General features: G+C 38.6%; 2 protein-coding genes across 7 annotated transcripts in view; both read left to right on the plus strand.

The window, feature by feature from the left end:
* Positions 1-18,249, plus strand: part of LRRC2 (leucine rich repeat containing 2) — an 82,470-nt gene extending 64,221 nt beyond the window's left edge. The window contains exons 6-9 of the mRNA XM_030567861.1: positions 8,939-9,084; positions 12,803-12,958; positions 14,369-14,505; positions 16,345-18,249. Coding sequence (XP_030423721.1) covers positions 8,939-9,084; positions 12,803-12,958; positions 14,369-14,505; positions 16,345-16,394 — 489 coding nt within the window. The 3' untranslated portion in view covers positions 16,395-18,249. The remainder of the gene's footprint in view (positions 1-8,938; positions 9,085-12,802; positions 12,959-14,368; positions 14,506-16,344) is intronic.
* A 2,037-nt stretch (positions 18,250-20,286) lies between these two features.
* Positions 20,287-20,869, plus strand: part of LOC115653968 (spindle assembly abnormal protein 6 homolog) — a 42,166-nt gene continuing 41,583 nt past the window's right edge. For 4 of the 6 annotated variants that reach the window (XR_004001051.1, XR_004001052.1, XM_030567834.1 and 1 more), the window contains exon 1: positions 20,442-20,518. Coding sequence is in view for 3 of the 6 variants with exons in the window: in XM_030567834.1 (XP_030423694.1) it covers positions 20,454-20,518 (65 nt within the window). In the remaining 3 variants the exon portion in view is untranslated. Of the gene's footprint in view, positions 20,369-20,412; positions 20,519-20,869 lie in introns of those variants that run through there. The other 2 variants (XM_030567837.1, XM_030567835.1) reach the window with 2 other exon arrangements.

Consider the following 20,869-nt stretch of genomic DNA (forward strand, 5'->3'; position numbering starts at 1 on the left):
CCTGGTGGTGGTAATTAATTAAAGCACAGTAAAAGTAGTTATTCCACCTAAGGCCATTCTATCTATAATTGTATCCGTGCATAAAAATTTTTAAAAGAAAACCTTTGGAATGGAATTGCAAATCTGAGATCACTCTGCATGGGTGAAGGAGGGAGACCACTGAAATCCTGGCAGGGGACAAGACTTTGAATTGCCAGGTTAATTGTTGAAATTGTGCCCAGTTGTAGGCTCATGAAATGTGTCACACCCAAAGGCAGATTTTGTGGATCTACCTGCATAAAAAAAATGAGCCATATTTGATAATAGACTTTCAGGCGGCACTGAAAAGGTCATCCACTGATGTGGACAGGCTCAACTGAGTTTTACATCTGATCTGTTAAAGAGTGGGACAGGTTTATCCCTGGTGTGACTCCACTTAATTTTGGGATTTTGACTATGAAAGTGTTGGCTTAGGAAGCAGCAAGCGCAACCCTAATTGTGGAGGGTTTTCCACCAAAGACTAAGTGGGAGTACTTTTGCTTGATCTCCTAATTATTATTTATAGACATATCTGTGGTGCTCATCAACATAGTAGATAAGTACCTCCCAAAGGTTAGTGAACTAAGATTGACAAAGCCATTGTCAGGTATAGAGAAAGTATTTTTACAACCATTTCTACAGATAAGAATAATGAGGCAGAGAGTGATTGATTCCCAGTATGACACAGGAAGTCTGACACTTAGGAATGGAACCCAAAGCTTTTAACTTCTAGTCCTGTTCCGTAACTACAATTATTCCTTTATTCTCAGCACCTAAAAATAGGGGGACTGTTCCTGAATTTTACCTCTAAAAGTTTTGTTTTAAACTGTGATTCATTAATAAAAACAATTTATTCTTTAAAACAAAGACCTTTACTTTTATAGAACAGCTGCACTCTGATTGGCTGAAGCACCCCAAAAGCCTGGTTTCTTAGTTAATCAGAATCAATAATTCCATAGTGGTACAGTAAGCCATTGTCACTGCATCGCACCAATAACCATCAGACCAAATGTATCTACTGTATATCAGTCAGCAAATGTAACAGTACTGAGGCACAGGAGCTGTGCCTTTCAGCTTTGCCTTAACATTTATTTCTCATCTTTTCTTGATATTTTTTTTAGCATCCGCCAATATTATCCTGTGACAATATTCTACTGACAGATACTGTCTCTTTAAATGTCCTCTGTATATCTTTTTCTAAAGTGAGTCATTACTAGTTTACCAACCTAAAAGAAAACTGTCAACCAGTGCTTTACAGTTCTTAATGCATTTGTCATCTCCTTGGTTTATAATACTCTTTCTAGCTGCTTGAAAATAAAATTTACTTCTTGACTGATTTTTTTTTTCATTCTCCCTTTGGCAAATATTGATTGATTTACTGTGCGTTTCTGTAAGATCTAAAACGAATATGACCATTTTTAACAAACAAAATGACAACTTTAGTAGATATAGTGCCTGGTCGTGCCAAAATGTTTTTGTTTGTGTGTTTATATCATTACATCTGTGTCACTGTAATAGTATTTCTCCATTCATTGCTGCTGCAGTGTGCAGAGGAAGCATAACAAAATGGTGTATTTGTATCTGTTCTGTTATAAAAGTGGACATACATTTTTTTTCATTTATTGTTGATGGAGCAGAATATATTTTAAAAGAGATCTTTGAAAATCAAAAGATATTTACCATCAGAACATTACCGAGAGGTCAAATAATATGCAATACTATTGACAGGGCTCTTCTAACTAGTGTTTTTAATTAAAGAATATGAAAAGTAAGCCCTTGGTGCGTATTTCTAGGTCCAGGTACGTAAGTGGATGTTTTGCTATTGACTTCAGTGGGGCTAGATTTTCATCCCATCATGTTCCTATGCAATATGATTTGGAGATTTAGAAAACAGAGCTATTTTGTATTGGCAAATTGCATTGATATGCGGATTACATGTGGTTGGAGCACTAGCAGTATGAAGATTTATAATTTATAACTCTAATCAACAGGAAGTAACCTTTTGGGATATTTGCCATTTATGTGGCCCCAATCCAGCAAAGCACTTAAGCACATGCTTAATTTTAAGCACCTTTGTAGTCCCATTGACTGAAATGGATTTAAATGCTTAAATGTAAGTGTGTGCTTAAATTTCTTGCTGGATCAGATCTTTATGCAGCATAGTGCTTTTGTTATTACCATGCAGTTCTTCAATCATGTATGTATGATCAAGGGATGAAACAAAGGTACAGGAGTCAATGAAATAAAGGAAAAATGTAAAACCAATTAAAACACTTCCACACATGATGGCTTTTTATGGCTGTTTGCTTGCATAGTCTAGTAATCCTGCTACCTTTAGTGTCAGTGGTAGTTTTGCTATTGACTTTGTCTACATTGTGATCAGAGGTATGACTACAGCACCTGTAGACATACCTGTGCAAGCTGTGATCTAGCTAGCTTGTGTAGCAATAGCAGTGCAAGCCTGCTTGGGATGGTGTGTACTTGAGGGCTAGTCTGTGCTGCCACCTATGCTGCTGCAACTTCACTGCTATTGGTGTTCAAACTAGTTAGATCAAAGCTAGCTCGGGTATGTCTATACATGCTGTTGTCACACCACTGATTGCACTGCAGACATACTCAGTGGGAGAAGGATTGGTCCTGCTAGAGCTATAGAGACCATCCTTTTATTATACAGTGTGCACACAGTACCTAGCACAGTGTGGCTGGGTTCTCCAGGTGCTACAGCTATACAAATAAATAATAACAACGAGTACATAGTTGTCTTTCTTCATGGCCCTGATGCCATTTTTACATTCTACTGTAGGTCATTTCCCAATGTTACAGTAATAATTAGTATTTTATATGCACCTAGTTTACTCGTTCTTTGAAATAGTTGGCATTTTTGCTTGCTTCTCAAATCACATGAGACATTTTACTTCATCACTGTTTTCTTTAAGTATATGTAATTTTTTAAAGATAAAAGGGTGAAAGGAAATAGGGCCAACATTTTAAAACTTGGGTGCCTAAAGTTAAATCCCTAAATTCACAAGTAGGCGTCAAAATAAATGTGGCCTGATTTTCAGAGGTGCTGCTCTGACTGACTCCAGTGGTACAAGATAAGGGTGTCCAATGCCTCTGAAAATCTTCTTTTGGGACCAACTTAACATTCTTCAATTACCAGAATTCTGTCATCTAGTTAGGAACCTGTCCCCATGTTAAAACTTTGGGGTGAGTTTCTTTATGTTACTTTATGTCAAGATCCTGGGTTGATGAAATCACAGACTCTAACCCTAGGAATGGTTTTACTGTAGTCTCATCTAGCATCCTGTCTCTGGTGGAGAATAGGGCATACTTCTTGTTATCAACTCCCTGCTAACTGCTGTACTCTTCTGCAAAAAACCTTGGTGGTAATAATAATATATTTTTTTAAAGACATATGAAAGAAATGTTAATTGTGTGGTTTAAATTGACAAGAGCTCGTTAGCTGAGAGTTAAAGCTTAAGAATTTACCTGAGTAGTTTTCTTGTCATCGGTATTGCAGCACAGATGTGTCCCAATCCTGCAAGTTGCTGAGTGCCTTCTGCAAGGTGTTGAGTGCCATCCAAACCTGGCAGGAGAGGTTGGGTGACATCCTGGCCTCATTAAAATCAATGATGCTAAACTCATTTTGACTTCAATGGGGCCAAGATTTTCTTGCAAAATTGGGCTCCTCATGTGTTAGGTCACCAATTGTTTGGACAGAACTGAAAGCAGTTGGGCATAGCTGTGCTAATTCTCTGTATTTCCTGGCTCATGTTGGTTTTAGTCAGATTGTTTCTGCCACAGAATATTTGTATTTAATTTAATGTTGTTGTTTTTTTTGGGTAGGTATTGACATAATTTCAGACCTTTGCATTTGCTGATGCCATGCAATGGGCAGCTCATACTAAAACCACAGTCAACAGACCTTATCAGTAAAACCCTTTCAATGATAAAAATAAAGCAGAAGTAAAAACACACCCATTAATCAAACAACTCATTTAACTCAGGGACATGGTGTCCTTTTCTCTCAACTGAAACTTTAACTGTCAGAGAAAAGCAAAGCAGTGGAGCTCTGGAATGCTGCAAGGACTATTTCCTTTAAAAGCAAAATTATTAAGATAAGAAGCAATACGGGTTGTTTGTCAAATAAAGATGACAATTATGATTAACAGTAAGGACTGCAATAACTGTGGCCAGGTAGTTAGATTGTCAAATGTAGCTAGTGTTTAAAATGGAGCTTGCATAAAACCTATATTCTGACTGATTCAAAGTCAGATAACTAAGTTAAATAGCAAAAATAAACTGCTTAAGTAAAAATGATAAGGTTGGCAGGCTTGTTTATAAATGAAATGTTATAGGAGGTACAAAAATCCATTAGTCTTTCAAAAGGAAATAAATATATATAGGATTTTCTTTAGTAAATATAATATCTAGCTGTCATAATTTCCAGTGTGTCATATTCCCCAGGGGGTTGTTGGTAGCATTTCAGTGACAGATTAAATCAAAACTCCATTTTGCTGGAACATGGTGTAGAAACCAGATAGATTTTGTTAACTATTTCCCTAAAAGAAAGCGCAAGGAGGGCTTGTAGCCTACACAATATAATTAGAGACTCATATATTGTGTGGCATGCCAAACCAAAGTTTTGTATCAAAGTTTTGTATATATTTTTGTGGCAAATTCCTTTTTGTGGGATTATAAACTCTGAAGAAAAACAAAATTAAATATTAAAAAGATCATTTGGCAATAGCATATAATAAATGGAAATATAGCTATTCTTATAACATGCAGTCATGCAGTATTGATGTTCCTTTTAACATGTAATTCAGTAAAACACTTTGGTTTTATATGTTTTCCGGTTTACGCTGGATAGAAATTTCTGTTTGCCATGGAATGTAGTATTAACATTACAGAACTGTTGCAGTGTGGCAGTTGTCTGGGAAAACTAAAGTGTTTGGCAGCTTGTGAAAGGGGTGATGTCAGGTAGGTCCTGTTGGAAGTGAGAGACCAGGGATCTTGTTACTTAAGGAGAGTTTGCAACCTTTGCATGGGCATCTGGTTGTTTGGGGCTCTGTTTTAACCCTGTCCTTGCTAGAGTCTGTGTCAAATCCATTTATCCTTTCTATGTCATAACCAGAGAGACACAGTTTTAACAATTTAATTTTTTTGAGTTGAGAGAAACTTGAACTGCATGCGTGGCAATTTTGCTTTTGGAAAATGAAATGAGATGTGGTTTGGAAATCAGACACCTCACTCTTTAAAATGTTTTCCTGGAAACTTTGACTCACTCGTGAGGGGCTTCCACTTTGATGCTTCCTGAAAGCAGCTTTAAAGTGGGAGCCAGCAGACTTTTAACTTGTATCTTGACTTTGAGAGCCTCTGTGCATCTATCTTGATTCTGTGCCTCTATCTTGATTCTGAAGGCTGAATTTAATAGTATCCTATGTAATCCAATATTCTTCAATGAAGCTCTTTGAATAGGTTCCCTCAAGTTCTAAAGCCTGTTCTTGGAAAGCTGGCAGCAATATCAGGTTGTATCTGAAAGGAAGCTATAGCTTTGACACAGCATCACACTGGGAATATCAACATTTTAAAGAAGCAGTGTGAAGTTAAATATTAAGGGTGAAATTCTGCCTTCATTGAAATTAATAGAAATTTTATCATTCACTTCAGTGGAGCCAGGATCTCATCCTGAAAAAGCAAATTCCCTTACCTATGTCACTAATAACACCCTCCCTGCATTATAACAAATGAAATAATTTTAAAAATCATACTTTCACTCGTTAATGCTGTTTGTTCAGAAAATTTCCCCTGCATTCTAAAATGCCTTAGTTCAAGTATAAGTGAAGTCCTGTGCACATCTCACTTCAGGACTGGAGTAGGTTATCATCTCAGATACACGCTTAGAAGTTAATTTCCACTCTTAAAATATTTATTTTTTTGTTACCTGCTTTGATAGTCACTTAAGATGTCTGAATAGTTTCATGAACACTAATACAGTATATTAGGGCTGTCAAGCAATTAAAAACTAATTGTGATTAATTGCATTGTTAAACAATAATAGAATACAATAATAAAATACAATATAATTTAAATATTTTTGGATGTTTTCTACATTTTCAAATATATTGATTTCAATTACAACACAGAATATAAAGTGTATAGTGCTCATTTTATATTTATTTTTATTGTAAAAAACACAAGAAATAGTATTTTTCAATTCACCTAATACAAGTACTGTACTGCAATCTCTTTATCATGAAAGTTGAACTTACAAATGTAGAATTATGTACAAAACCCCCTGCATTCAAAAATAAAACAACATAAAATCTTAGAGCCTACAAGTCCACTCAGTCCTATTTCTTGTTCAGCCAATCACTTAGACAAACAAGTTTGTTTAAATTTGCAGGAGATAACGCTGTCTGCTTCTTGTGTACAGTGTTACCTGAAAGTGAGAATGGGCATTTGCATGGCACCTTTGCCCACGCCCCTCACCTCTTTCCCTGCCCCTTCCCCCCAGCTCCACCCTATCCGAGTCCCTGGCCCGACCTCCATTCCAACCCCATCCCCCCAGTTTTTGCCCTAACTCCACCACCTTCCTGCCCCATTGAATCCCTTTCCCAAATCCCCACCCCGGCCCCACCTCTTCCCCTAGTGCATCACATTCCCCCTTCCTCCCCCCTCCCTTCCTGCCCCGTGAATCAGCTGTTTCACTGCGCAAGCCCTGGGAGGGAGGAGGGAGAAGTGGGATGCGGCAGCATGCTCATGGAGGAGGAGGAGGTGGAGGTGAGCTGGAGCAGGGAAGCGAGTCGGGGCCATGGGGAGCTGCTGATGGGTGCTAAGGACACACCCATTTTTTTCTGTGGGTGCTCCAGCCCCAGAGCCATGGAGTCAGCATCTATGCACTGTTGTAGCTGGTATCGCAAGTTGTTTACATGCCAGATGCGCTAAACATTCATGTGTCCCTTCATGCTTCAACCACCATTTCAGAGGACATGCATCCCTGCTGATGACGGGTTCTGCTTCATAACAACCCAAAGCAGTGCGGACTGACACATGTTCATTTTCATCATTTGGGTCAGATGCCACCAGCAGAAGGTTGATTTTCTTTTTTGGTGGTTTGGGTTCTGTAGTTTCCGCATTGGAGTGTTGCTCTTTTAAGACTTCTGAAAGCATGCTCCACACCTCGTCCCTCTCAAATTTTGGAAGGTACTTCAGATTCTTAAAGCTTGGGTCGAGTGCTGTAGCTGTCTTTAGAAATCTCACATTTTGCGTTTTGTCAAATCTGTAGCGAACATGTTTTTAAAATGAATAACGTGCTGGATCATCATCTGAGACTACTATAACATGAAATATATGGCAGAATGCGAGTAAAACAGAGCTGGAGATGTACAATTCTCCCCCAAGGAGTTCAGTCACAAATATAATTAACACGTTATGTTTTTTAATGAGCATCATCAGCATGGAAGCATGTCCTCTGGAATGGTGGCTGAAGCATGAAGGGGCATATGAATGTTTAGCCTATCTGGCATATAAATACCTTGCAATGCCAGTTACAAAAGTTCCATGTGAACTCCTTTGCTCACTTTCTTGTGACATTGTAAATAAGAAGAGGGCAGCATTATCTCCTGTAAATGTAAACAAACTTGTTTGTCTTAATGATTGGCTGAACAAGAAGTAGGACTGAGTGAACTTGTAGTCTCTTAAGTTTTGCATTGTTTTGTTTTTGAGTGCAGTTATGTAACAAAAAATCTACATTTGTGAGTTGAACTTTCACGACAAAGAGATTGCACTACAGTGTTTGTATGAGGTGAATTGAAAAATACTATTTCTTTATCATTTTTACAGTGCAAATATTTGTAATCAAAATAATACTATAAAGTGAGCACTGCAAACTTTGTATTCTGTGTTGTAATTGAAATAAATATAATTGAAAATGTAAAAAAATCCAAAAATTTTATAAATTTCAATTAGTATTCTATTGTTTAACAGTGTGATTTAAAACTGTGATTGATCACGATAGATTTTTTTAATCGCGATTAATTTTTTTTGAGTTAATCGTGTGTTTACTACAATTAATTGACAGCCCTACTATAAATAATTGATTTAGTACACAGAGCCCTTCATTTAACACATTTAATTCGTAAATGTGCCCTGTCATCAGCAGGGATGCATTTGTAGTTAACCTTGATACACTAGCAGTTTATTATCTAAAAATGTAATTCCTTTGACAGATCTTCAAATAAAAGGATTTAGTGCTTTTTTAATATATATATTTAGTTTGGGACACAGAAAATGTATTTTTAAACAGCTTTAGTTAACAAATATTGGATCGTATTCTAGTCTGACATGAACTGGTAAAGTTGCAATTCTCAAGTGGTCTTTTAGCTAAACATTTTCAATGCATTACGTGAGTTTATAGTCAAAGAAGTCTATTTAAAGTAAATAAATGATATATTGATAAAACCTCCATGATGTTTTTAAAAATGACTGTTTAGTGTATATATAAAGTGTGTAATAACTAAGTCTATTAGTTAGCAAAACAGTTTTATTTACTGGTGTTAGCTTTCTGTACTATTTTGGGGAATGACCAAGGTCAATACTTTGTCCCAGTTGCTGTTTTCCCAGACTCTAGGCTTTTTAAAAGGGGAAATACTACTTCATGTCATTTTTTAGGTTTCTTTGGTGAATTTAGAGGTGTTGAAAAGTTCTGGAGGGAGTTATGTCTGGTATCCCTCTACCTGAAGAATGATGGCTGTGATGTGTGTGGCATAAAGTCGAGTACAAATCAGAAACATTATGCACTCCTCAGTGCTCAAAGTGATTTGGAGAAGCAATAATATTTATTTGAAGGGTGTAGTGATTTGCTTATAAAATATTCTGTAAAATGTACTTAAAATGCTGCATTGTTTTTTTCCAGCTAAGTAACTTGAAACAAGTCACGTTTGTGGATGTGTCAACAAACAAGTTCCCCACTATTCCAATTTGTATACTTCGGATGTCAAATTTGCACTGGCTGGATATTAGCAACAACAAACTGAAAGATCTCCCACAAGATATAGACAGGTAGTTCCTTACATTTCATAAATAGGCTCATGAACTAGAAAATTTGTTTAGAATGTAACATGATAGCAACCAGCAAGTTTTAATTTACCAATTATTGTTTGAAAGGGACACCATCACCAGAAAACTCCATTTCCAGCTGCAAATGTATCTAGTATTTTACAAGTAAAGCATACCATTTACATTACAGAAAGATATTGGAGAACAAAATATATTTTCCTCAATTTTCTAGTGTGCTGACCACATGGTGTGTAGTCAGTTTCCCTGATTGGGGTTAGCTAGTTGCTCTTCCTGTCTTATTCCTAAGCAACATAATGTTCGGTGTGGAGATAGAAGCAGCAAGTTTGCTTGAAAGGGCAGCAACTGTGCAGGGGCAGCAACTGTGCAGCTACATAGAAAGGAATACAAGGTGGGGAGAAAGGTCAAGCCAAAGCATGCTTAATGTGACTCATAGAGCCTGGTAAACATCTGTAGGGAAGCAAACTAATCTGTATGAATTTTAAATTTCCATCCCCCTCCCAAGAAAATCATTACAAATCCTTGCTATTGGGCTTCCAATTTCATGCCCCAGTTCCTGTAATATTCTTGGATGGAGATTATTTGATTCCCCAATTTGGCCAGTAAGCTGTTTTGAGTTTGACTTCCACCTCGAATGTGGTATTTTCTACTTCCACGTCCTCATTTCCATTACCACCCTAGCAGTATCCGAAAGCTCCTCATTACCCTTATTAAAGGCTGAGGCAAAATATTCATTTAGGTGTTGGGACTTGGGTATATTATCTTTGATCTCCACCCCATCCTCAGAGCTTAGCAGTCCCACTTCTTCTTTTTCTTGTTTTCTTTTTACTTTTATGTTTTCTTTTTTTACTTTTTTCTACTTTTCTACTTCTTTTTTCTACTTTCTTGTTTTCTTTTTACTTTTATGGCTAAAGAACCTTGGGTTTAATTATTTTTAATTTCCTTTTGCAAGGTGCAACTCTGCTTTGCTTTTGGCAGTTCTCACTTTTTTCCCCTACATCTTCTGACCTCCAAGAGGTAGCATTCCTTGTTGATCCATACCATCTTCCATTCCTTTTAGGATTTCTGCTTTCTCTTAATAACCTGTTTGAGATGCTTGTTTATCCAGTTCAGTCTGCAACCCTTCCCTACAATTTCCCTCCCACCTTGTTTGGGATGCTGGCTCCAGATAGCTTATGCAACTTTGACTTAAAGGAATTACAAGCCTCTTCTTCATTCAGATCCTTTCGTTCTTCAGTTCAGTTCACTTCCCTATATACCTCCCATAAGTTTTTTAAGTTTGTCCTTTTGAAATCAGGGATCCTAGTTACATACCTATTTTTATCCTTCCATTTAGTTTAAACTGAAGTAGCTCATGATCACATGAATCAAGATTCTCCTCTACAACCAGTTCTTCTGTAAGGTTCTTGGTACTTACTAATACTAAATATAAAATGGCATCACCTGTTGTTGGTTAGGTGACTTGGATGGAAGAAATCTGTCAGCTATCACATCCAGAAATATCTGAGCCCTACCATTATTAGTAGCACTTGAGCTCCAATGGATATCTAAGAAATTAAAGTCTCCCGTAATCACACAATTCCAAGTCGTATTTAGTTCATTAAAAATATTAAAGAGGTCTCTATCCATATCAGATCCTGAGGGGTTGTAGCATACTCCATCCACTATCCCAGTGGAGTATTAGGGCTTGGCTACACTTGACACTTCAAAGCGCTGCCGCAGCAGTGCTTTGAAGTGCGAGTGTGGTCGCAGTGCCAGCGCTGGGAGAAAGCTCTCCAAGTGTGCACGTACTTCACATCCTGATGGGGTTTAGCTTGCAGCGCTGGGAGCCGCGCTCCCAGCACTGCGGCACTGTTTACACTGGCGCTTTACAGCGCTGTATCTTGCAGTGCTCAGGGGGCTGTTTTTTTCACACCCCTGAGCGAGAAAGTTGCAGCGCTGTAAAGTGCCAGTGTAGCCAAAGCCTTAGTTAGCTTTCTTCCCTGAAGCGATTTTCAGCCAAATAGATTCCATTTTATCCATTTCATCACTTCTAATTTCTTTACAGTATACCTCATCATTAATATACACTGCTACTCTACTATCTTTACCCTTTTTTCTTTCCTGAACAGCAAATATCCTTCAATATCTATAATCTAGCCATGATGACTCTTTCACCATGCTTCTGTTATCCCTACAATATCTGGTTTCACTCTCTCACTTTTTCCAGGGTCACAGTGGGCTCATGGGCTACTGCTTGGCTTTCTTGCTTCATTTCCTTTGCTTCTTTCTCTCTGTTCTTGCCTGTGACCTCAGTATTTGTTTGTCAGACACCCCTCCCTACCCAGTGCAGTACTCAGTCATAAGCTCCTGAGTGAGTTCATACACACCTTTGGTCTCAGATGGGACATATGTTTACAGTTATGATAACTGACGGGTGAGTTCACACCTATTGACATCAATGGAGTTTTAACCCAACTCATTACAAAGTTTCATCCAGCTGATAACCTAGCATTGCTAACTTCAAATATTAAAACTCTCAGCTAGGCCCCTCCAAATCAAGAGATTGGATTAAAAATAATGAATATTTAAATATATACATTTTTGGTTCTTTTTATTAACCTTCTGGTTTCTGAGATTTTAGAGTGCTCTTGCTTCAATCTTTTCTCTGCAAGGATGAGGACTAGAAACTTTTACTCTTATATATACATTTAGTTCATTAAAAATATTAAAGAGGTCTCTATCCATATCAGATCCTGAGGGGCTGTTGCATACCCTATCCACTATCCCAGTGGAGTATTAGTTAGCTTTCTTCCCTAACGTGATTTTCAGCCAAATAGATTCCATTTTATCCATTCAATCACTTCTCCCTTTAAGAGAAACACCAATTATCATGAGGTTCACAATAAAAATCATGAGAGTTGGCAACACTGTCTAATGTGCTGAAGCACCACTTGCCACGCCTTCTAGAACTCAAAGGAAATGTCTCTCATGCAATACAGCTGCATTACTATTCTAGCAGTAGAACCAGGTTAATGAGAAAAACAATAATATCTCAAGTTTTATAGTTCTGGCCCCCACATTCACTCTCAAAATGTTCAGCCCCAAATTATTATTATGTGAAGAAAGGATAAGGGGATGCAAAACAAATGAAAGGAGCCTACTCCCTAAACCACAAGATTAGGTCCTTTATATTGATTTCAGTCGTACTTGTAAGAGTTCCCTTATATATTTTGTTCCCACCTATATTTTCGGCAACAAAATAAAGGCCAAATCCTGGTCACATGACTCTTACAAGTAGTTCCCATATATATTTTTGTTCCTACTTATATTTTGATGACTTTCTGACAGAATGAGGTACATGAGAACTTTACATCACATTGTGTGGCAAGGCATCGTGTGCATACACCTTCACTGCACCATGAAAGTGCACACTACTGTTCTAGCTTCTGATCTGGGTACAACTTTTAGTTCTTCTCACAGGTGTATTATTAGCATCTATCTTATCAAACCATGCATGAAACTTCCCACTGCAGTCAATGGAGTGTTCTGTGAAAATAAAAAACAGCATAAGGAAAAGCATATGGTTCATGTGAATATTTTCATACTTCTTTCCCAGAGGAAGACATTAACAGTTGGTGTTTGAATAGATACACATATATAATAAAAGATCTTTAAAATATATTGTATTTTTAAGCCACGTTTCTCTGTTATGCTTCCTTAGGCTCAGTGAACTGCAGACATTTCTCCTGCAGAAAAACAAGCTGACTTATCTTCCACGAGCTTTGCTCAATATGCCAAAGCTCAGCTTACTGGTGGTTAGTGGTGATGATCTGGTTGAGATACCCACCGACGTTTGTGAATCACCCACAGGTTTAAAGTAAGTTATGGTTAGGGAGAAATGAATATGCTCAAAAGTAGAAAGGTAAGTGACCCAGTGCAGTAATGGTCCTCAAAAACAATTTTACAATTCTCTTTTCCTTTCCTTTTATTGGGTTCTGCATTTATGCTTGCTGGGCTGGATATGTTGTTACCTGTGCAACTTCCACCAAACCTGGGGCAAAATTCTGACCTCATTTACATAAGAACCACTCTTTAAGGGCAATGAAATCACTGAAGTCCAGTGGGGAATTGTACAAGTGTACCTCAGGGTCCCTGATATTTCACCAGCTACCGAGGAGTGCTTTTGTACTTGTACTGAGACATTATTGCCTCATCAACATTCAGTGTTTGTGTCAGCTTAATAATGTGTATATTCTTGGTGGAGAGACTGTATCCTATAGATACAGAACAATGGACTCGTAAGACTTTCCCATTTGTAACTATGATAATCCCATGTCTTGATTTGACACTCAGGATTTAGGACCTGAAGTCATTTGAATCTGATAGAGCAGTTCCTGGTAGTGTTACTATGCCATATAATTAATTGGAGTGATATTTTTTCTTTTTGATAGTTGAAATTTCACTGATTAATTTATTTTTGTTGCTTTCAAGAGATGGCCCCATAATTTTCAGAATTATGTACACATACTTTGTGCATGGAATTATTGAGCAGTTTGTGCAAACATGTGATTTTCATTTTCAAAGTGTTGGTTTAGTATATTTACAAACATGACAAAAGGGGATGCAGATTGAACTTCTCTGTTGTAATGGATGTTGGGAAGTAACTGTAACTCCCAAGGGTGTGCATCATTAATTAAAGAATTCTGACTAAATCCTGGAATGCTGTGAAACCTGGATAGGATGGGGTCTATGTTGAAGTTTTTTGTTCTGATCAGGAGTTGCTGTAGAATTATGGTACAGCTGGTCAGATGTTGTGAAGTGTGATATGTACAGATGCCCCAAAATGCTAAAACTCTGTTCCTACAGAAAAAAATATTGCAGTATGGGTGTACTGAATTGTATTAGGGAGAACAGAATGTAAAGAGAGTTCTACCTAAAATATTTACTTGCTCCATAATAGAAAGACCATAAAACACTTTTGTTCAATTACTTAAGCATAGTAATTCTTTACAACTCCCCCTCTGTCTGCGAGTTGCCGCTTTTAAGTAATATTGACTAGCTAATAAAACCAAGTGGCCTGTTGGTCACATGCATGGACTGTGTGTGGGATACACCCAAACAAGACAAGTTAGTAAATATAATTTATAGAGCTAATCAATTCATACTGTTTGTAATTTCAGAATAGGGAAATTTTTTTAACATAATCAGTATTTGACATATAGCAAACTACATTTGTCTGCCCATGTTAAGAAGTTATCCTTTCATGTTAACATTTCTTTTTTTACAGATTTATAAGCCTTAAGGATAATCCTCTTGAAACATTCTTGTATCACGATACTGAAGACAACGTAGAAAGTGAACGTGATCGAGAGCAATTTGAGAAAGAATTTATGAAGAGCTACATTGCAGACATAAGAGGAAGAGGTATATGCACTAAATTTTTAGTACATCTCCCATTATTTATGATATAATTGTAGATTTCATAAAGATTTCCTGGCCACATCAAAATAATATGCTTGGGTTATACAGAGAGATCAACAATATCCTGAATCTTTATAAAAAGTGAAGACGCGTGTAAGAGCACACAAAATATGCAATTTTAAAAGCTGTAAAAGTTCTATATGCCATTGGAGGAGGGTGAAAGTTCTTTTATCTTTTTTTCAAAATAAGATGAGCTTTCAAATATGTTTTGATGAGAGATGCCAGAATCAGAGCCCTGGATGTGAACAAATATATACAAACTTCATGGAGGGGTCAAAATTCATTATGGTTAGAGCCCTACCAAATTCATGGTCCATTTTGGTGATAGGGTTTTAAAAATAATAAATTTCATGATTTCAGCTATTTAAATCTGAAACTTCACAGTGTTGTAATTGTAGGGGTCCTGGGTCATAAAGGAGTTGTGTGGGGGTCACAAGGTTATTGTAGGGCAGGGGTTGTGGTACTGCTACACTTACTTCTGTGCTGCTGCTGTCAGCAGCACTGCCTGTAGAGCTGGGCATCTGGAGAGGGGTGGCTGCTGGCTTGGAGCTCAGCTCTGAAGGCAGAGCCACCACCAGCAGCAGTGCAGAAGTAAGGATGGCATGGTATGATATTGCCACCCTTACTTCTGCGCTGCTGTCTGTAGAGATGTGCCCTCAATCAGTGGCCACCACTCTCCAGCCGCCCAGCTCTGAAGATAGCAGCGCAGAAGTAAGGGTGGCATGGTATGGTATTGCACTGCCTTCAGAGCTGGTGCCCTGCTAACAGCTGCTGTTCTCCAGCGGCCCAGATCTGAAAGCAGCGCAGAAGTAAGAGAATACCATAGCCCCCCTAAAATACCTTGTGATCCCCCCTGCAACTCTCTTTTGGGTCAGGAACCCCAATTTGAGAAACACTGGTTTCCCCTGTGAAATTTGTATAGTATAGGTTAAAAACACACAAAAGACGAGATTTCATGAGGGGAGACCAGATTTCATGGTCTGTGATGCATTTTTCATGGTCGTGAATTTGGTAGGGCCCTAATTATGGTTGTTATTATGGCAAGAGGCCCTGATTAGAGAACAGGCCCACACTGAACTTGGAATTATACTCTAGAGTTGGGTCACCCCCTCTGTTCCCTTAGTAGTACCACCAAGGAGGGAAAATAAACAGAAAATATCAGATCAGAATTTGGCTTTAAAGGTCTTGGAGATGTGTACAAAACAAGTGTGTAGTGATGGTGTTCTGTTTGCATTACTGGTGGGGATGTCATATGTGAGGAAGTCCATTCATTTGTGGTGTTCGTGGGTTATTTGGTTTGATCTGGGATAATTGAGAGTTTTTTTTTTAATGAATGTAGTCTTTAAAAATTGTCCTGGGATCCCGGGCATTGGCTATATACTCATTTATTTTGGTGCATATTTAAATAAATAATAATTATTATTATTATTAAAAACACTATAGTTTTTTTTTAAAGTGAACTGCAAATCAATAAATATATATTTAAAAATTGTTTCTACCCATAAGTGCTAATCCTGTGAAGTCAGACAGGCACAAAATACATTCACCTTTGCAGATGCACAGTTTCAATTTTAAGGCCAGTTATGATAATCTAGACTGACATTCTGCATAACAGACCAGTAGAATCTATGAAAACTAGCACACACATCATTTGCTGTTGTAGTTCACCTTTGAAATAAAACAAAGACATCGAGCTATTTCTGGGCAAGGTTTAAATATAACTGTTTACTCGATGATCATACAGCTGAAATTTTAAATAGTATATTTTTTCTTCTTTTACAGAATCTATGCCTTGCTATACTACAAAGGTATCATTTACTATCCAGCTCTGAAGATCAGAAATCTCTAAGACACTATGGGATACCAGAAAAACTCAATTTTTGTCTGTGATTGGAAGACATTGATATCATGGAGAGTTATAAGAGGCTCTTAAATAATGATTACCATACTTGCTTTCAATAACTACAGACAAAATTGCAAGGACTAAATAGTTTTCATCAGATGAAATTTCACTTTTTAAATCAACACATTTATTTTCAAGTCAACAGCAACAAGCAGTAAATTATACATGGCTAAGGCCCTCATCATGCAAACACATACATGTGATGTACTTCATGACTGTGAACAGTACTATTGCAATCAATGGGGTTACAGTAGTAAAGTTAAGCAGGTATGTGTTTGCAGGATAGGGGCCTTAAACAGTATCTGGTATATATTCTGTTGCAGTTCAGCTGAAAAAAGATTTGTTCCTGTGCAAACAGTGGAAGTGTTAATGCTTTAGAAAATGCATGTGTAATATTATATTTTAAAGACCAAATAACTAATTCAATTGTTTGCAATAGTTCTTGATGGTAGGTTTAAATACATTGTTTATGGGTGAAGTTTTTACTTTCTGCTGTTCAGAAAGGTCCTACTCTGGTTTTTCAGTTTAAATATATTCTAGCAAGTAGACACTCAGTATGGAGTCTGTGAAAATACCGTTGCTTTTTTCATTATATTACAAGAATTTAAATGATCACAAATATTAGTACACAGGTGACTGGAATTTTTGCAGTAAGCAATTTTTAAATAATAGGACTTCAAAGAAAAATAATCTCTGGGAAGAAGTTTCAATGAATAAAACATCATGAAAATATTTAAAAACCAAGTGCTTTGACTAATAATGATAGTTCTCAATTACAGTAATTTTGTTGGTATAACAATGAATTGTTTTTGTATGTAATGCAAATGCCTTAGTTCTATAAGTATGATGATTTTGCTGGTTATGATATTTGTTTTGCTTGTTTTGTAATCTGTTATACATAATTTTGTAAGTGTAAATACTATAGAATGATTTAGTTTTGCATATGAATATTTTTCATTTATTAAATCAACTTTTAATCTAAAAATACTAATTGAAACTTGAAGCCATTTAATTAAAATCATCCTAAACTGTGTAAGTGTGAATGTGGCAGAAACATGTAATAAAGAGTAGTAACATCATGAGGATGACATGTAACAGAAGAGTGATAGCTCCGCTATAACGGTGAGATAAAGACCAGTTTCTGGTTAAAGTTCACCAACACCACATGGTGAACAAAGAAGAGTATCAGAAATATTACTTAGAGAGGTAACTAAAATAATATTTTTATTGCATTTCTAAGAACAATTTTGAAAATATGATTTTACAATATTAAATTATTTTTCTACATTTGTTTTACTGGTAAAGATAAGGTGAGATTAATTGGCTCCCAAATATTATGTAAAATACCTCAGATCAATAATATAGTGTGAAAATAATACAACTTATTAAACTCTAAGACCATGATCCTGTAAACACTTACCAACATGCGCTACATTAACCATATGAATAGTCCTATGACTACTCATTTGCATCATGCATGGGTACCATTTAATAGATCATAGCACTAAAATGATATAAGAGATACAGAAGTCACTGCATGACATTAGAAAGGGAGAAAAGGCGGATTGTATTTAATTAATACTTTATGGCATGGAAAATCACAGGCTATATCAATATTATTTTAGTTTCTCTCCTTTATTTACTGATTTTGTGTAAACAACAGTTGTGGAATGCCAGTTTTCAGCAAACATATTTTTGTTGCTTATGCCTTTATGGCTTTTGCTAAAAAGAATATTTTAAATTAATTTATTTTCAGGTTTAAAGACTCAGATAATACAATTATCCTCTTACATGTTGTTATAAAGTACAGTAAATAAAATCATATATGGGATGAACTAATAAAACTGGGATCACCTTGCTGATCTTGTAACAAATGCTAAGTAACAGGACCTCAGAGGTTTTACATATTTATTCATTTTATGAAGACTTAAAAAATTTACCACATACCATCTGGATTGAGGGACTAAACCTATTAGACTTGGGCCAGATCCGTTGGTAACACACAAGACAGGTGCACAATTCCCCAGCTATCAGCTACTGGTAAAGGGAAAAGTACTGGGATTTTAGTCCCTTACTGTATCTATCACATCACCAGTGGATAGCAAGTGTTTTTTAAAGGTGAAGTTTCATCCTTTCTAGCTGCTAGGAGCTTTCTTTTTTGCCTCATCCAGTGCTTCCTGACTGCTGTGAGAGATGTATTGCTATTCCACTCCCCTGGATGGTCTCTTTTTTTAGGTCCTCCTCCAAGCTAGTGAATAACTCCTGTGCCTGCCTCTGCTACTGTTTACAGCTTTTCCAAGTAGCAATAATAAAGTTAAACTGTCCCAATTCTTGGCAGCTGAGACTCCCATGGTTGCTTGTGGTATCAAGGGTATATATTTTTAAGTTTTTCAGGAAGTGTGTAGAGCTGACCTAAATGTCAAACATACATTTTTGTGCTGCTGCTATTCCAGTTTACAAAACGGTCTGGATTTTTTGGTGCAAGCAAAGTGACTACACCTTGTTCTTTATGTGTTTGGTGTAGCGCTCACGTCCTGAGATGCATAAGGGTCTGGAAATGCAGTCAGTCGTTCTCTATACTCAGGCTGCATTTGGGCCAAAATTAGACAGGATTCTACTTTTACCTTAGAGTTACTCTAGATTTACCCCAGTGTAATTGTGGGCAGTATTCACTGTTGCTAGCTCATAATTAAGTCTGTGAGTCTTTCACAGAAGTCACGGATTCTGTGACTTTCTGGGCCCTCCATGACTTCCATAGCTGCAACAGCTGTCCCCAGGGCCTTACTCATATTACTTGGCATTTTTCCTTCTGATTATTAGCAATCTCTTGGCTCCCAGAAAAACTCTTATCCAAGAGTTGCCTATAAGTGAAAGACAATGTGGATGAGGTAGTTGTGACCTGTTTCTGTTGGTGAAAGAGAGACAAGCTTTCCATATCCTTCGACCAACAGGGCTACAACAATGCATAAAATAAGTGACAGGCAGGCTAGTGGGGCTTCAATCAAGGAAGAAAGTGCTGGGATGTGCCTTCAGTGGATGCAGACTACAAACGTGCCTGTGACCCATGTTTCCCACATGTGGTATGCGACTGGGGCACCCACATTACCACCCAGTGGGAGAGCCTCTGCCAGAGTCCTGGTGTTGTGGGCTGGGAAGGGAGGATGCAGCCAGGGCAACAGTGGGCTGAGGGGCTGCTGCCCTGATTCAGGGGCTCTCCTCAGGGAGCGTAGGTGCTGGAGGCCTGTGGAGATGGATGTTACCTCTCCCTGCCATCTACAGACCGTGCCCTTCCCTGACATTTGGCCTCAGCATTCCTAGCACTGCCCTCCCTGCCAACCTGCCTGCAGCCAGAGCCTTTCTTTCAGAAAAGTTGTTACTAAGCAGGAAGTAGCATGACTGTTGCTAACATCCGAGTCCCATTCACATTTAAGTCAATGGGATGGGATCAGTGCCGGGCATAATGTTGCTATTTAGCGAAAGTTAATATGGGCTTTGCTAGGAGGTGGCATCTCCTCCATGACGTGAGACCCTCACTTGTCATTTTCAATCGTTCCTAACCCTCCCGCCTGCAGAGACAAGCTGGACTTTCTCGCCCTAGGTTAACCTGCCGGCGCAGGAACCAGCAGACCCCCGCTGGCAATGCTGGAGCTGCTCTTTGGCTGCTTGCTGCTAAGGCAGATCCAGGGATTAACACCCACCGGGCACCGCCAAGGCTCCTGCGGCCTTAGGCAACTCCACTGCCAGGGGCAGAGCAACGAGGGCGCGTCCCCCTTCCGCGGCTCGGCCGGCGCGGTCTCCCCAGCGGCGGGAAGCCGGCGCCAAAGCCGGGGAGCCGCCCGGCAGGGGCTGGGGGAAGCGAGTCCAGCAGGGAGCGGCGGCGGCGGGGAATCCCCGCAGGTGCAGGTAGGGAGCTAATGCGCCCAGCGCAGGCGGCGATGGCAGCGCCAGGGCTATGTAGGGGCGCGGGGATGCGCCGGCTCGCGGCAGGATGGCAGAGCAGCTCTTCTGTAAGGGGGTGTCCGCGGTGATGAGGTGCGTGGGCTGCGAGGGGAGGTGAGTGCCGCCGGGTCCCGGCTGGGCGCGAGGCCGGTAGGCAGAGCCTGCAAAGGGAGGGGTCAGGAGGAAGTGCCCCCAAGCTTCTTGCATTTTGTTCCCAGAAACGTGGGGAGAGGCAGTATTGTCGATTGGGCTCACTAGCCCCAGCTGCGTGGTAGCCGCAGCCTCACCCAAACTGACAAACTCAGAACACTTTACTTGTAGCTTTAAAAAAACACCCCGGCCTTCCTCTTCTAATAACCCCCTCGCTTTATAAATCTATTCCCATGAGATATTGCTGCCTTAAAGCCTTGTAATAAAACGCATTCATTAGTTCAGAGCTGTCAACTGTAAACATTCAGGACTCAT

Source organism: Gopherus evgoodei, chromosome 6 (genome assembly GCF_007399415.2).
Source record: "Gopherus evgoodei ecotype Sinaloan lineage chromosome 6, rGopEvg1_v1.p, whole genome shotgun sequence".
Taxonomy (NCBI): domain Eukaryota; kingdom Metazoa; phylum Chordata; order Testudines; family Testudinidae; genus Gopherus; species Gopherus evgoodei.